The 16,534-nt window shown below is 47.6% G+C and overlaps 1 protein-coding gene across 3 annotated transcripts in view; it reads right to left on the bottom strand.

The window, feature by feature from the left end:
* Window positions 1–208: 208 nt before the first annotated feature.
* SPATA6 (spermatogenesis associated 6) overlaps window positions 209–16,534 on the bottom strand; it is a 61,429-nt gene continuing 45,103 nt past the window's right edge. For all 3 annotated transcript variants that reach the window (XM_029618649.1, XM_029618650.1, XM_029618651.1), the window contains 3 exons: window positions 14,304–14,403; window positions 10,680–10,771; window positions 209–5,520 (listed from right to left, as the gene is read on the bottom strand). In XM_029618649.1, the coding sequence (XP_029474509.1) occupies window positions 5,337–5,520; window positions 10,680–10,771; window positions 14,304–14,403 (376 nt within the window). In that variant the 3' untranslated portion in view covers window positions 209–5,336. The remainder of the gene's footprint in view (window positions 5,521–10,679; window positions 10,772–14,303; window positions 14,404–16,534) is intronic.

Raw genomic sequence — 16,534 nt, 5'->3', positions numbered from 1 at the left:
CATGGGTTGTTCTTGTGGGTCGGTCGGAGGACCGGTAACGAGGCATCTCGTCGAGCCAGGTGTGGTTATGTTTGTGTAGGGAATTGTGAAGTAGAGTGAGGGTTTTGTATTGTGAGCGGAAGGAGATGGGTAACCAATGTAGGTCTTTTAGTATGGGGGTGATGTGGTCCCTTTTTTGAGTGCCTGTTATGATTCTAGCCATGGAATTTTGTAGAATTTGGAGGGGTTTGATGGTGTTGGCGGGGAGTCCTAGTAATAGGGAATTGCAATAGTCTAGTTTTGTGAGCATTGTGGTCTGTATGACTGTGCGGAAATCTTCCAAACATCAGACAAAGTAATATCAGAAGCATCACAATCATCCCCAGTAAGAATTCCTGAGTCAGAAGTAACGACAGAGTGAGCTCCCGTATTAGTGGTCGCCCCTTCTCCCATAGCTGCTTGTATTCCCAACGTTGACTGAGCGAGGACATCTTGGGGTAGTGTAGTGAAAGTCCCAGACTCTCCCACTTCAGGTAGACTCGCCCTTTCCAGGGGACTGGGCTGCGCTGATGATTGGGGGTTGTACAGCTCTTGCCCAGGCTCAAGGAGGCACCAGAGGAATCTGTAGCCCTCCACTGGGCAGACCAGGCAGGCTTTGCAAGTGAAAGTCCATAGGACCTTTACGTTTGGAAACTGCTAGTGAGGAGGTGCAAACTTTAGGCTTCCTTTTCCTTCCCATCAGACAAGGTAAATCCTAATGGCAAAAATTGGTCAAGGGGGGTGCCCCTTTGCTACATGGCTTTAGCTGCGCCCCTTTTAAACTGATGTTATAAGGGAGGAGAGGGCAGCTCTTGTTGACTTCAGCAGCCCCAATCAAGGGGGGAGTCCTGTATTAGCGTCGCTAGCTGGAACGGTGATTAGGAACTATAGCCGTCTTCCTCCCTTGCAGGCAGCCCTTCTGGTAGGTCTCCAGAGTCACGATGGTGCTCCGGGACTGAGCCTTTCTGACCTCACGGCTCCAGTATCAACAGCAGATTGAGTGAACCGGGAAGAAACTGTGCTGACTGGGTGGCAGCAGCCGATAGGAGAGGGGCGCAGTTCTACGCTTGTGAGCCCATTCAAGTTTGAACTGAAAGAGGAAGGGAAGAGATTTTCCCTGGGTCTATCTGCAGTGTCCAAAATCTTTCTGGGGTCCTACTGTCACCGCAGTCCTTCTCTGACCTAAAAGGATACTGACAGGTCTTCAGTTTCCTGGCCTCTGGCTCTGGGGAATTGCCATCACTGGGAGAAACCCAGGCTGTACTCCAGTTTAAAAAAAAACCCAAAAACCCTCTCATAAAAGCAGAAAAATATTAACAAAGTATCTTACTCTAGATAGAGGGGTTTCCAATCTGGCATGGAGTACACAGAAAGGAATAGCCTCCTAAAAAGATACTTAGACGGTAACTTTTAAACAGGTGCGCTGTCGCACATCTGCACGTATTCACTGGCCCATGCCCAGGGATGCGGATTTATTTCATATGTGCATATATGTGCATGTTATGAAACAACCTGATTGCGCGCACAATTTTTAAGTGGGCACGCGTGCGCCGATGTCACTGGCAGTTTTCCCGGTTCATTTCCAGTTTGCCCAGTTAAGGGATAGGACTTCCAAATACCCCTAGTTTAATAGCCTTTCTTCCCCCTTGTTAGCCACGACCTTTAAAACCCTGGTTTTTTTCTGTTTTATAATTTACACGTCATCCATGGTAGAAGTAAAGTTACGCGGCCGGGGATGCCGGCGCACGCTTGTGCACGTAAGTATTTACGTGCTAATTTGAAGTTGAAATCCGGGAACGCCCATGCCCTTCCCAGACCTCGCCCTGCCCCTTGGTTTGGAACTTTTCATTTGTGCCCGCAGCGGGAGATAAGCGCCTACTCGGGGGGGGGGGGGGGTTTTAAAATCCGCTCAGCATGCGCTGGCCCGACTTACGCGTGTTTCTCCTGGTTTTGTTGCACGCTGGGCTTTTAAAATTTACCTGCTGGTGAGGGAGTAGGTCTTACTATGAAGAAAAGACTTCAAGAGCTCCTCACTCTTCAAACTCCACACTCAAACGCCCCTTCTTATAATAAAAGGTCCACCCACTCCAGGCAGCCTCTGGGGGAGGTGCTGAAATGTGGTATCCCTGTTGGCTGCTGGAATACTAGCGACATCTAGTGGCCAATCATGGGGGTCACCACAGTAGCAATTTTCAAAGCCCACTTCCAGGGGTAAAGTGCATTTAACACGTGTAAAACCCAGTTTTAAGCATACAAATGCTTTTGAAAACCAGGCCCTGAGACTTACTGCACAGCATGCTATTTTTAGCACACATGTTTGGGCTGGCTCGGTGCAGAGACCCTGGGTTCGGTTCCCAGCCAGCAGTGGGAATGCTGCGGAGGTGGCATGCACAGCCCTGGGGGAGGGGGGAGCCCAGTCGTCGTACAATAGTGACACCTAGTGGCCAGGTGCAGAGCTCGTGATTGCAGGCTTTTGGATGGAACCCTGGGATAGGGGCCACGCAGCCAAGGACGTGGGCTGCAAAAACTGGGCTAGGTGAGCTCAGAGGGATTATAAAATAGGCAAAAAAAAAATATATATATATATATAAAAATCCGCTGATCATTGCAAATGAAGGTTCACATACTGGACCCCAGGCCTGGTTCTGATTGAACTGGAAGCCCAAAGGAACAAAAGGAACTGCCCCTGTCCCCATCTCCACCCCACAACTAACAATTTACTGAAAATAAAGTCCAAGAATGTTACTATGTCAGCAGCAGAATATTAGAAAAGCTGTTTTCGGAAGAAAGCCTTCCCATTTTTGACGCTGCAAGAGCATCTTCATTCCCCGAGCTCCAGCTCTTATTTAATCTTGCCCATTATTTTTAGATGTGGGTGGGCAGCTTCTTCCGATGAGTGGGGGAGTCATGCAAGCCTCCGGTCGCCCACCCACCACTCTGTGCACGGCGGAAGGCAGGAAGCGCGCATGGGCACCGCTGCTTTAAGCTTTGTTTGGCACCGCCGAGCTCCACATTTGCTAGAAGGGATTTAAATATTAGTACAAAGTCAGGTGCAATAAAACACGGCGAGGGCCGTGTTCAGTTGCTGGGCGACAAGCTGAGTTAGCCGGGGAGAATATCTTTGGGAAATGGTTTGCATGTCACTGTTTACCGATGTTTGCGCCCGTCTATTGTTTAACCTTTTGTGTGCAGGTCTCTTTCCACAGTACTGGATCCTGCAATGATGAAGGCGGCCTTGTTTTATTTTGTTGGCTCACCAAAGAGGTGGGGGTGCCCTCTTGAGATACTCATTTCAGAAGCCTATTCTCGGAGGAGAAACCCATCATGAGACGGGCTACAGTTAAAAACACAACTGGAAAATGGCCTCCCGGTTAAATAATATTTGCGGGCACTTTCCACACACACAAACTGCCATCGTATTTTGGGCAGGTTTAGACAGCACCACCTTGTTCAGTTACAATCACCGGGCTTAAGAATATTTCCCCCTCTAGATCCTTGTCTTGCCCTGGGGTTAGTAGCGTTGTGCATTGGTCAGCAGAAGACGGGGCTTTGGCTCCCAGTTCGCTCTGCATTCCCTCTCTCTCGGCTCAAACAGGATAAATAACCCTGCAGAAGCCCCCTCCACCCCTACAGCTGGGAAAGAGCCAAGCAATGCCCTGCTGATGAGGAGTGCGCAGTCACTGCCAGGGCCTCCGAAACAGCCTTCTGTCAGCCCTCCCTCCGCCCCCCCGGACACTGCGGTGAGGCTGGATGGGGTCAGGAATTGGGGAAGCAGCACAGGTAGCAGTGAGGAGCAGCTTCCTGATTAAAAGGCAGACGGGAGAGATTAACATGGGAGAAAGGCCTTGCACGGATGGATGAGAAAGGAGCTCAGGAAATAAATGCAGGCTTCAAGCTGAGGAAGCAGAAACAGTAAAGAGTTTCTGGATGCTTTTACCGTCTTTAAATGGTAACGAGATTATTGAGAAACAAAACTGAAATGCTGAGACAAAGGTGCGTGTCACATTCAGAGGTAAATAGCATCAGTCTCTACTCTGAAGCCACATTTAGAGCACCCGTTTTTCAGTAATAACAAAATACAGTTTTGAATGCCCAAATACTAGTTGTGCTATAAGGTGATACTCCTAAAATACCTGATTGGGTTTGGTATCCAATTCTTTTTTTAAATTCTGGAATGCCAACACCTGGTGTGCTGTGTCTCCTTGGAACTATTTCCATTAAATACCCTGGGCCCCGAAAGTCATCCTTCCCCTTCCCCTCCCTCCCCATCTTAAAGAGTCGATGCCAGGGTGTGCAGGACTGAGTCGGGTACTGAGCCCTGCTACTGAGTGTCTCTCCCTCCGCCCTCCCAGTCTTAGAGGCATACCAGAAAGGGGAACTAGTGCACAAATCATTTTTAACGTTAGTGGCCTGTTTAAAAGCCTTATGGTGGCACTCAGCAATGCCGGGCCAAGCCTTCAACAAGCGCATGCGCCATGGGATACTTAGAAGGCAGGCTTGAATTGCATGAAAAAGTCATTTCACCCAAGTGATTTCCTTCTTTCCTCCCCACTTGCGGGAATGCCACTAAATTGTCCCTCTCAACTGGAAAGTAACCACAGTGGACATTAGCAGATCGGGAGCCAGGCCTTTTCTCCTGCTGCCAGGCCTGAAAGAGTCATCCTAATTCCTACTAGTGCACTTTTACTGGGCTGTAGTAGAACCCCTACAGATCATGCTCTCCCACCAGCAGGCTAAAGTGACAAGGTAGTCCTAGATATAGGATTACCACAGAGCCCCATGGTAGTCATAGACATAGGATTACCACAGCGCCCCATGGTAGTCATAGACATAGGATTACCACAGAGCCCCATGGTAGTCATAGATATAGGATTACCACAGAGCCCCATGGTAGTCATAGATACAGGATTACCACAGAGCCCCATGGTAGTCATAGACATAGGATTACCACAGAGCCCCATAGTAGTCATAGATATAGGATTACCACAGAGCCCCATGGTAGTCATAGATACAGGATTACCACAGAGCCCCATGTCAGTCGGAACGCACCGAGCCAGTCCCATTGCATGCTGGTCACCTGTGGTTTGAGCTTCTTACGAAAACAGGTACCGATAGATCCATGTAGTCAATGGATGGAAACCAAGACCGAGACACAGCCTCCTGAGCTAATCGGTCAATACACGAAGCATGACTTCTACCTCACCTGGAAAGGCCTGCTTCAAAAAAGATGATGATATAGCTCCAGTTAAAAGTAATTTTGCACCGCACACGTGGATTGGTCGTGATTAGACTATGCACATATATTTATGTGTTGAATGTCAATGCTGTGGTTTTCTTCTCGAAGCGAGGGTAGACACTGCAGTTTTGTACATGTTTCTGTAGATCTTTTCCAGACTTTCCTCAAAGATAGCTCTGTGGCTCTTCCCTTTGTAGAGAGCAGCACGATTGGACCAATATTCACCATTATCCAAATGGACGGAGGGGTTATGATGAAACGGCGGCCTGGTAAACAAAAGACACGACTCACTCGGGGCATCTTTTATAATTAAAAAATAAAATACAAACAAATTAAAAACATAAAAAACAGCAACAACATGCGAACGTAGATCTGAAGAAAAAGATAACAATGGTTTTTGTGGACCTTGCGCACTATTGGGGCCGCTTTGGGAAAAAAAAATAAAATGGCAGGTTAAAGTCCAGTTAAACATAGTAAATGACGGCAAATAAAGAGCAGATGGTCCATCCAGTCTGCACATTCGTAGGTATCTCAGCTGCATTATATGAACTGGCACAGAACTGAAGATGGCAAAATTCAACCAACTAGGCTGGTGCTATCAGTAAATATAATACAACTTAGATGCCAAAACAATAAATTACGTGCATTTACTTTCCGCTTTCTCAGGAAACGCCAAAGCAGATCACAATCAGGTACTGAGGGTATTCCCCTAACTTCAGAGGATTTATAGTCTGATTTACTAAGACTTTTCTCTCATTCTTTAACTATGGCAAAAAGGCTTCAGAAGCGAGACCCTAAGTTTGTACCACAGGCAGTGCAGGGTGAAGTGACTTGCCCAAGGGTCAACAAGAGCAGAAGCAGGATTTGAACCCTGGTGTCCCGCTCACTGCTCTAGCCACTAAGGTACTTCTTCACTTCAAATAAACAAGGAGAACGGTGCTCGGATACTGATCTACCCCGGTAAAAGGGCTGGCTGAAGGTAGTCCATCCTTATCCCGGGGCATTCCACAGCGCAGATACTTTTATCTAGGGAGCGTGTTCCCGGGGGGGAACTTGTTCTGGATGGGATTAGGGAATAGCGCAGGTGCACAACACAGAATACACATAATACACATAATCCCTTATAGGAAGAGCTACCCACTATCTCCTCTTACTAGCTGTCCTCCCTAAGATAAACGTTTGGTTACCTCTGTTAATAAGAACATTCTTAATGTAAGGTATAGACTGAACCTTTGAACTCCATTAACCATTGACCCAAAATCATAGCCCCAAAAATCTGAGCTACAGCACCTCCTAGTGACCCATAGGGTTACACATGTTAGAAGACTGGTTACTAAATTTCATGTACCCAGCTATCTGGATAAAATCAGTGATATGTTAACTGGGTCTCAGTACACTCTGGGGTAGATAATTCAAATCTGGCCATGTAAGTAACTTAGCCAGTTAGAACATATCCGGCTAAACTGCAATATATATTCAGTGGCACAGTGAAGCTGGTAAATATACACGTATATATACACACTTAGCCTACCTGGCTGTTTAGGTCTGCTCTATGGTGCGTCTAAACTTACACATATACTTATGTGCCTAACTCCAAATATTGGTATAAGTTAAATGGCTAGCTTGCTCTGCCCCCAATCCGCCCAGCACATGCCCACCTTGTGTGTGTGTAACGTTTAGCACTACAAGGGACTTATATGGCTAAGTGGCGGCTGCTGAACGTACGCGCATATTCAGTGGCCGCTACTTAGCTGTATAAGTCTCGCTTATCCGGCTAAATAGCGCTGAACGTGCTTTGAGTATCGGGCCCCATAAGTCTACTTTAGAGGTGCCATGAATATCCACAGACAGTTAATATTCACAAGGCACATCCACAGAGCTTTTCCCCTAACCCTTTCCGGTCACCTGCCTTAGCGGGAACATCTGGCCACAGTATTCTCGGTGTCCTGCTGTAATCATGCTGTGTGTCCAACCCTTCTGCTCACAAGGCGAACGGCTCAACTGCGTTCCCGTGCTCCTGTTTTCCTGTCTCGCCTTTTGTTAGAGCTTCCCAAATCCAGACCCCAGAAGCACCACAGAATATTTAGACAATTAGGCTGCTAGGCAGAGGCATAGGAGCCTTTACTTTTCTCAGGTAATGACACAAAACCCCATATTACTGCAGAAAGACGTAAATGCTGAAAAAAAAACCCACCCAGGACCTAAAACTGTTGAGAAGTTATTTTTATGTGACGAAGGAGTAACATTGATTTTTTCTTCCCCTGATATATAACATAATTAGCATCTAATGGTTTGGGTACCCTAAACAAAGTTTTATAGTGGCACTGAGACAAATAGGGATGTACTTTCATTGCCTAATGGAATGAAAAGCCTTCTTTCATCTTGTTTTCTTACTAAATGAAATGGAAAATCCCACTACAACTAATTTGATTTATTTCCTTTCATTTTGTAAATGGGAAAAAAAAAAACAAAAAACCCTGAGCGCAGTGAAGTTAAAAAAAAATTGAAAGATCCCCTTCCCCTAAGCCTTCCCCTATCCCTCCCCAGCGTCCTTTTACCCCCATACGTGATGTCTCCCAGGTGAAGAGGTACAGAAGCTATCCCCCGAGTCACTGCTGATATCCCCCGAGTCACTGCTGATATCCCCCCCGAGTCACTGCTGATATCCCCCGAGTCACTGCAGCTATCCCCTGAGTCACTGCTGATATCCCCCGAGTCACTGCTCATACCCCCCGAGTCACTGCTGATATTCCCCCCCAGTCACTGCTGATATCCCCCGAGTCACTGCTGATATCCCCCCCGAGTCACTGCTGATATCCCCCGAGTCACTGCTGATATCCCCCCCGAGTCACTGCTGATATCCCCCGAGTCACTGCTGATATCCCCCCCGAGTCACTGCTGATACCCCCCCGAGTCACTACAGCTATCCCCCCGAGTCACTGCAGCTATCCCCCGAGTCACTGCTGATATCCCCCCCCCCCGAGTCACTGCTGATACCCCCCCGAGTCACTGCAGCTATCCCCCCGAGTCACTGCTGATATTCCCCCCGAGTCACTGCTGATATCCCCCGAGTCACTGCTGACCCACCATGCCCCATCCTCGGGCCGATCAGAACAATTTTGAAGATGGGACCCAATGGGACAAAAGCTTCTGAGGATTGCTCCTGTCCCATTTTGCCTTGATAAATGTCACGGATAGGGCACGAGGACTTGCAGGGTAGTGGGGAAGGGCTAGGTGGGGGGGGGGGGGGGGTGTCAGTGTTTTAAAGTCAGCAGCCCTGGGGTTTTCAGTGGGAAGGGGAGGGCCTCTCTATTCACTTTTTTTTCACTAATTGTTTTTACCTTAGATGTTTGCTTTATTAGCTGAAACAAAATTAAATTAAAAAAGAAAGATAATAAGGAACTATCAGCCTCAAGGCTCTTACCAGTAGGAGTGGGAAGGGGGTGGGGAATTTTGTTTTGCTTTTCGTTTTGGTTTTTTTTTGCGGGGGGGGGGGGGGGGTTACCCATTAATTTCATTTCATGTAATGTCTATTTTTTTTTTCTTTGGTTATCCCTCCCACCTGGAAAAATGCCGGGGCTAGTATCCTCCCCGGCCCCCACCTACCCGGTCCAGGGGGAGGAATCTGCAGACTTGGTCTTAGGCCCTGCGCAAGGCACAGGCTTGGAGGCCTGGACCAGATGCCTGGGCCCCGGCCTAAGCCAGGTCCTGGACCCAGGCCTGATGCTGTGGCCCAACCTGGAGGCCGGGTCCTGATGTCAGGATCGCGGCCTGGACCCAGGCTCGATGCCGAGGCCTCAACCCGGACCCAGGCCTGATGCCGAGGCCTCAACCCGGACCCAGGCTCGATGCCGAGGCCTCAACCCGGACCCAGGCCTGATGCCAGGCCGAGCCCAGAGGCCGGGTCTCAATGCCTGGTCCTTAGCCTGGGCCAGGGCCAGGGCCGATGCCCAGGGTCAGGCCCAGGTCTTAGAGCTTCTCTTCGCCGTCTTCATCGCCAACCAATGCTTATCCACTGTGGGGTCATTGCCCCAGAGTTAATGAACGCCCGTGCATCCTCCCCAGCAGAGGGCGCCATTTTTATGTACAGGTTGATGAACACCGAGATCACAGCATCGCGCTCAGGCGTAGGCTGCAGGGCTCTTCTTCAGGTCGTGGCCTATGCCCAGGCTTTGGGCTTATGCTTATAATGTTCAGGCATAAACCAGGACCCCTGCTTTGGTTCTCAGCCTTCTCCCTAGGCCTGAGGCCCCGGCCTCAGGCCTAGGCCCTACCAGTAACTTTTTAAAAATAGGTTTTCAAAATGAAATGAGATTCCAATGAAATGTTGTCAGAATTTAACTCATTCCATTTTGAAAATGATCCAAAATGAAATAGGAGATTTTGTCTCACTGCTTACTAGACTCGTATGGCGATTTACTGCCTTATCAGGCAATTTTCCTTTTTCAGTGCTGAGACCAACACCATAACAGGTTTTATGTCCAACGAATACACAGTCAGTAAATATAGAGAATATTTCCCGATACCCCCATATTAGGGGCCATGAGACCGAGGAGGTTGCACCCTCCCATCCCCGAAATCTTCAGATTTTCAGGAGGGGAGTTAGGCTCTGACTAGGTAGGGCGCCATTTCTTCTGCTGATGCCGGGAACCAGTGGGGCTAAGGCCAGTCCTGGGTTATACAACGCAAGGCTGCAGTGGTTCCCAACGTGGGTACGGTGCCAGATTGCTACGCTTCTTTGCAGGTGCGCAGTATTATACGCATTTTCCAAAAGAAAATGAAGTTATTTTCTGTGTGAGCTCCGGTCCTGTTTTCTCAGCTTTCCTCCATCCCCCAACTTGCGCTTATCTCAGAGCCACTCAGTGATCAAAGCTTCACTTAGAGGCCCAGCAGGACTTTGAAGGGCTGCAAGCTAATTCTATATCACAAAATTATTGCCACCCACCAAAAGTAAATAGCATTATGTTTTATAGAAAGAGCACGATGAGGCTGAAGAGTCCTAGATTTTATATTTATTACACAATGGGTTTGAGTTTCAAAGCAACCTAGGTGCATGAAGGCCTGGCTTACGCATGAGGGTGGTGCTTTGAAAGATCACTTGGGGAGTTGTGTTGGAGAAGCAAAACCCCATCGCAGGAGGTAGCAAGAGGTGTGCCGGGGGCAGGGAAACCTTTTGCTCTCCATATTTTTAAAGTGCGTGCGTACAACGTCCACGCAGAAAGTTACGCCTGCTCGGGAGTGGGCGCAGCTTTCTGTGCGTACACGTGGAGCAGGACAACTCGCCTTGGCAACTTGGGCTAATGTCGGTGCTGTGGCCTGCGCACGCGGTTATAAAATGACCCTCTCTCGGCATAAGCAGGACCTAATGCGGCGTGAATGCTTTTTATAACCCCCCCTCCCGCTTCATCGGAGAACATCTGCTTACCTATTATGCAGCTCCGTCCCGCCCAGAGAGTCTTCGCGTGGCGCTGCCGAGTTTTGCTTTTCCTGGTCTTTTCCCCGTGGGATGCTCTCATCCTAAAAACGCAAAAACGGTTTTCCATTAACTTTCTTTCCCAGCCTGGACCAAGATTCCCCCATCTGAATCGTTAAAAGCCGCGGTGCCTGCTACCGGCGTGAAACTGAACCCAGGCCATTAGCAGGGAGAGCAGCCTCCCCCAGGTAAGGAAGAGCAGCCATGCAGAATGTGTTACCCACCCCCAAATACAGCGGCAACACCTCTTTGATGGCCGGGAGGTAATGTGAGAAGGAGAGGAGGAAAAGCCGGGAGACGCCAGGGCTAGGCGTACACTCCAGTGCAGAAATGCTTCCAGCTCTTCCGCAGAGTTTTCCCTTAATTGGAAGAATTGAGTCAATTTCATCCGTCAGTGAGGAGCAGGGTGTTGTGTTTTTTTAAATTTCTTTATCCTAGGGAAAATCTTTCCTACAGCTGCCCCCTAAAAACTTGTAGGAACCTGCCTGAGTCCAGAGTTAACTCCATGTAAGAGACAGCTCTTACATAACAGATGTAATAACGTTTTCACTGCTGAAAATATCGGCGCCATCACAGCAGTGATTTCAGACTGCAGGCACAGAACTGCGGCGAGAAATTTGTCCCTCGAGGTTCACAAAACATCAGACACATTCAATGTACTTTCCTTTGGCTGCATGGGACACTACCTTCCCTGCGTAAGCAAACAGGCGCTTTTTTAACCCTTTGAAGCTGTCAGGTTTCGAGCTATGATAATTTTAACTTATATTACCAATGTTAAACTTTTTAACCAAAGGCACGGAACTGTCTCAAAGTGAAAAAAAAACCAAAAAAAAACTGTTGTGGCGGAGGAAAGGGGTAGTGAAGTGATGACAAGTGTCGCATTAAGAAGGATGAGTTAGACCAAAGCAAGACACTTAGGAGCCTATGCAATAAAACGAATGTTAGAAAGGTTTCAGCATGCAATTCCGTAACGTTCTTATGTGCACGTTTCAACGGCACGCAATGGTCTGTGCAATGCAGTCTCCAGAGGGCATGCTAAGGCTCTCATGGCCGTTTGGGTGGCTAATGAAAGGGAAAAGGTGGCTTGGTTTTATTGTTTAGAAAGCAGCCTTGGTGTACACAGCACTGTACATACGATGAGACTTGCAAGAGTTGTCTAATATAAACACGAGGTTCAAAGTAAACAAGAAAAAGACAAAGAGGCGAGGAACGTCGTGCGACCCTTCTGAGGGTCTAAGGGTCAGAGGTATTAACGGCATCTGTCTGCAGGAAAATGACCCTTAAATGAACACAGAGCCAGCAGATGGGGTGAACAGAAGCAGGGGCAGGGTAGCAGGTTGTACTGGGCCTGTTTCTCAAAAAGCATTTACACGCTTAAAACCGGCTTTTACATACATAAATGCACTTTACCCGTGTAAGTGGGCTTTTGAAAACCGCTACAACGTACGTCACGGAATTGTCATTGGGTTTCACCTGCGGTAAGTGCGCGAGACGTGGAACCAGGTAAGTAGCTTTGGAAAATTTCTACGACAGTACGTTGTACATTTACATGTGTAACTCCTTTGAAGATTCACCTGTATTGCTGCAGTGATGCTAATCATGGACAGGAAGCTGGCGAAGGCTTTTTAGGACAGATTTATTTCATAACAGGAGGAGTCTTCTGTCATTTTTGTTTAATTTCATTATGTATATATCTTACCATCTCTACCTTAAAATTAAGGCTAGGTAGACTTCCCAGGCTGGGTCTGTGTGAATATCTGCCACTAGCTTAGTTTGGATTGTCGTGTTTGACTTGCTTCAAATTTTATTTTATTTTTTTTAAATTAGGGATTTGCTCAGATCAGTTCAGAGTTACACAAACATGTTGCATCATCAATCTTAATTCGACATTCTCTAAGGTTTGCGTGCCAAAAGACAAGTTTCTCTTTGTGTGCTGCTTATCTTTTTTTTTTTTAAATAAAGAATTAAAAAAATTACAATTTAAATAAAACCAAAGAAAGCTACATTTCTGATGTTTCTTTTTATTTGCCATGCAATAGGGATGTGCAGAGGCAAATGTTTGGCTCTTTCCAAACCAAACAAATCATTTATTTGTTCCATTTGTTTTTTCATTTCAAGGGGGAGAAGCAATGCAACCTAGTTTGAGCTTCAAAATGGGGGGGTTTCCAAACAATTCTAATGAAACTTGTGGGCAGACATCATCAGAAAGGGGAAGAGAACGCCAAGGCGCCGTGGCACTACCAGTGGCATGGATAAGCCATAACGGGACAAAAGAGGACCAGCAGTGGGGGGAGTTCTCCAAGGTAGCACAAGAGGAGCAAAGCAGCAGGAAAGTGGCAGGAACACCCCAAGGCTTGAAAAGAGGGCATCAATAACAGTGGCATGAACCCGCAAAGGCAGCAGGTCAGGGGCAAAAGTGGCACCAAGAGTGACACGAACATTCTAAGGCAGCAAAGATGTTAGGAAAAAACCCAGGCACTGATAGAGAGACAAACGGCATGAAGGCACCATGAAAAAGCGCAAAGCAGCCACCCACATTAGCAAGCTTTTAGGAATTGAAATGTACTAGAAATTTTATGCTATTGCTGTAAACCTTCATGATGGAAGTTACCGAATGTTGCAAATAAATAAATAAATACAACTTGGCGGGGGGGGGGGGGGTGTCTTGCTGCCATTCTGTCATCCATACCCTGATGCTACACCTTAGGGGTCTTGCTGCCTCTCTGACTCTGCTCCTTAGGGTGAGCAGAGTCAGAGAGGCAGCAAGACCCCTAAGGTGTAGCATCAGGGTATGGATGACAGAATGGCAGCAAGACACCCCCCCCCCCCCCGCCAAGTTGTATTTATTTATTTATTTGCAACATTCGGTAATTTCCATCATGAAGGTTTACAGCAATAGCATAAAATTTCTAGTACATTTCAATTCCTAAAAACACATATCGCCGTATTATCAAAGAACTAATAAATGTAAAATATTCCTAAAACATAATAAAAATGTTAATAGCACTTAAACAGACTATAAAAGCGGTGATAAAAAATAAAAAAGACAAGTAAATCATTCTTACTAAAAATTCATAAAATGGCAGTGAATCGGTAACAAGGGGGGGTCTGAGATCTCATTATTGAAGGAAAAATGTAGCCTCAAGAGATCCCCAAGCTAATAGCATCAGGGACATGGCAGCTAGGCAGAATGGAAGTAGGAAGTAGCAGATGTAATTTTAATGGGACGATTTTCAAAATGAACTTTCAAGGTTTGCTGTAAAAATGGGTGTAACGTTTGTGTATAACAGCCTGCAAATTTATAAAATTATCCCCATAAGGAAAGGAACAGACCCCCTCATAAATGTGAAAATTTAAAAAAGTTAAGAAATGTTATTTATTTATTTCAATTTATTTATAGACCACACCCTCTGAAGTTTGGGGCGGTTTACAAAAGATACATCCATAAATGTTACTTCTGAATAGCTGATTTTTTTTACTGACCAAGGTGTTCTTTTCAACAACCCAGGCACATCCAAGGACCGCGACTGCCTGTGTGCATGCAGTGCTCCTTAAGCTCCGGGTGCAAAAACTTACAAATGTTAGCCTTTGTCTCGCACTGTGGGTCTGCAAAATCCTTCTCACTCTCTCGTGGATTTCTTCCCAGTTTGTCGGCGCATTTGGATCAGGCTGAAATCTACAAGCAAGAGGAAAGATAAGGATTGACATTTAGCAATGGAGCAGAGAGACATAAACACTTTTAAACAAATAATGTCATTAACTTGGAATTAATGCATTATTTATTTTTAGTTAGACTTTTGCAAGAAGCTGGCATTTAGTTTCATGTTTTATTCCTGCGACACAGGAAAGGCTGCTACATTGATCTATTTATCCACCTTTCAGTTTTAACCCTGGCTTTCTCCAAACAGAGAGTAATTAAAGTCGTCCTTGAAATGCCAGTTTCTCCTATTAGTCCCACTGCCTGTTTGCTTATCTAGACTCTGAGAAGCAGAGATAAAGTGGCCCACTCAAATCTTGCCTAAAACCCACCTTTTTTGAGAAAGCTGAGGGATGGTCTTGTTTTAACACGTTTGGTTCCTGAGCCCTCACGCAAAGCTCCCAGAACCTCTCCTTCGTCTAAGGCCTGTGCTGAGCGCTGGAGGCTGCATCTCAGAAAGAAGCAGTCCAGAGAGAGGCAACCACAATGCTGTGGCACAAAATGCTATGAAAGACTTATGGGAGAAGACTCGAGGACCGCAACGCATGTCACAGCACGAAGGAGAGGAGAGGGGGACATGAAGCCGACTTTTAAATATCTGAAAGGTAGTAAACAAGCACACGAGACAAACCTTTTCCAGTGGAGAACGGGAAATTCCAGGAGGACAGACGAGAGACTTAGAAACCGCATCAGGAAATATGTTTTCAGGGAAAGGGTTGATAGATGCCTGGAATATCCTTTCAGAGGAGATGGTGAAGACAAAAGGGCGTGGGTCAAGCACAGAGGATCTCTCATGACAAGAGGACAAAAATGAAGTATGGGGTAACTTTACTGAATGGGGGTGACCGGCCAAGTAGAGCAGTTAGAGCTCTGCAGGGAGCAGCAGTTGTGGCTCTAAACGTATTGCTGGGCAGACCAGATGGGCTACTTAAATCTCTATCTGTCCTCATTTACCATGTTACTACCATACTCTCCGTTGAGCAGGAACGCTCGAGAGTTGCAGAGCACTGTGTACGCCTTGTAGCTCTATAGAAATCACTAGTGTTGCGTAGTCCCCGGAAGGAATCGAAGTGTAGCGAACACACAGGGGGTCGATTTTAAAAGCAGCGCACAGCCGTCCATGTGCGCACGGTTCCCGGGGCACGCACATGGACGCGCCAATTTTATAACATGCACGCGTTGGCCCGCGCATGTTATAAAATCCGATGGCCGTGTGCATGTGCGGGCGGCATGCATGGGGGGGGGAATTTTCGGTAAATACGTGCGGTGACGCAATCGGGTCTCCCCCAGTTCCCTCCCAGTCCGCTCCAATTAAGGAGAGGACTGGGAGGGAACGTCCCTACCCCCCACCTAACCTTCCTCCCTCTCCCCCTCTCTTTCCCACCCCCTAAACCTAACCTAATTAACCCCAAATTCTTTATTTCGATACTTAAGGCTCCGGCTGGCACCCGCTTCCCTGGGACAGCGTCAAAATGCACTGTCCCGGCCCGCCCCTCCCGCCCAAACTCCCCCCCCCCCCAGCCAGTCCCTTTGGAGAAGCCCGGCACTTGTGTGCGTACCAGGGTTCACGCGCTTGGCCAGGCCGGTTATAAAACGTGCGCGGCACTCAAGGCCCAGGCATGTGCGTAAACCCCGGTATTTGCGTGCACGGGGCCTTTGAAAATTTACTCGACAACCTAAACTTCCGACGTTTATTCTCCGCTGCAGGATGCAACAATCTTACAGCCCCTGATATGGCAATCCTCCCGCACACACAGCACTGGTAGCGGACGGCCGAATACACGCGGCCCCATTTTGAAAGGGCCTCGCCCGTAAATTACAGGGTTACACGTGTGGCCGGGCCTTGTACGGGCCGCGTGCATTTTCTGAAGGGCCCGGCCGCGCGCGTAACTCCCGTCACGCGCAGAAGTGCCGGGCCTCTCCAAAGGGGCGGGCAGGGGCAGTGCCATTAGCTGCTGTCCTGGGGAAGCGTGTGCCGGCCAGCTGTTGGCGCGTGGAAGATATTTCTCCTCCGGAGGAGCAGTAAGTATGGAAAAAAAAGGGGGGGGGGTTAGGAAAGGCATAGTTTAGGGGTCGGGGAAGAGGGAGGAAGGATAGCGTTGGGTTAAGG

The sequence above is a fragment of the Rhinatrema bivittatum genome, chromosome 10 (genome assembly GCF_901001135.1).
Source record: "Rhinatrema bivittatum chromosome 10, aRhiBiv1.1, whole genome shotgun sequence".
In the NCBI taxonomy this organism is placed as follows: Eukaryota; Metazoa; Chordata; class Amphibia; order Gymnophiona; family Rhinatrematidae; genus Rhinatrema; species Rhinatrema bivittatum.
This window is presented reverse-complemented; position numbering and strand designations above follow the sequence as displayed.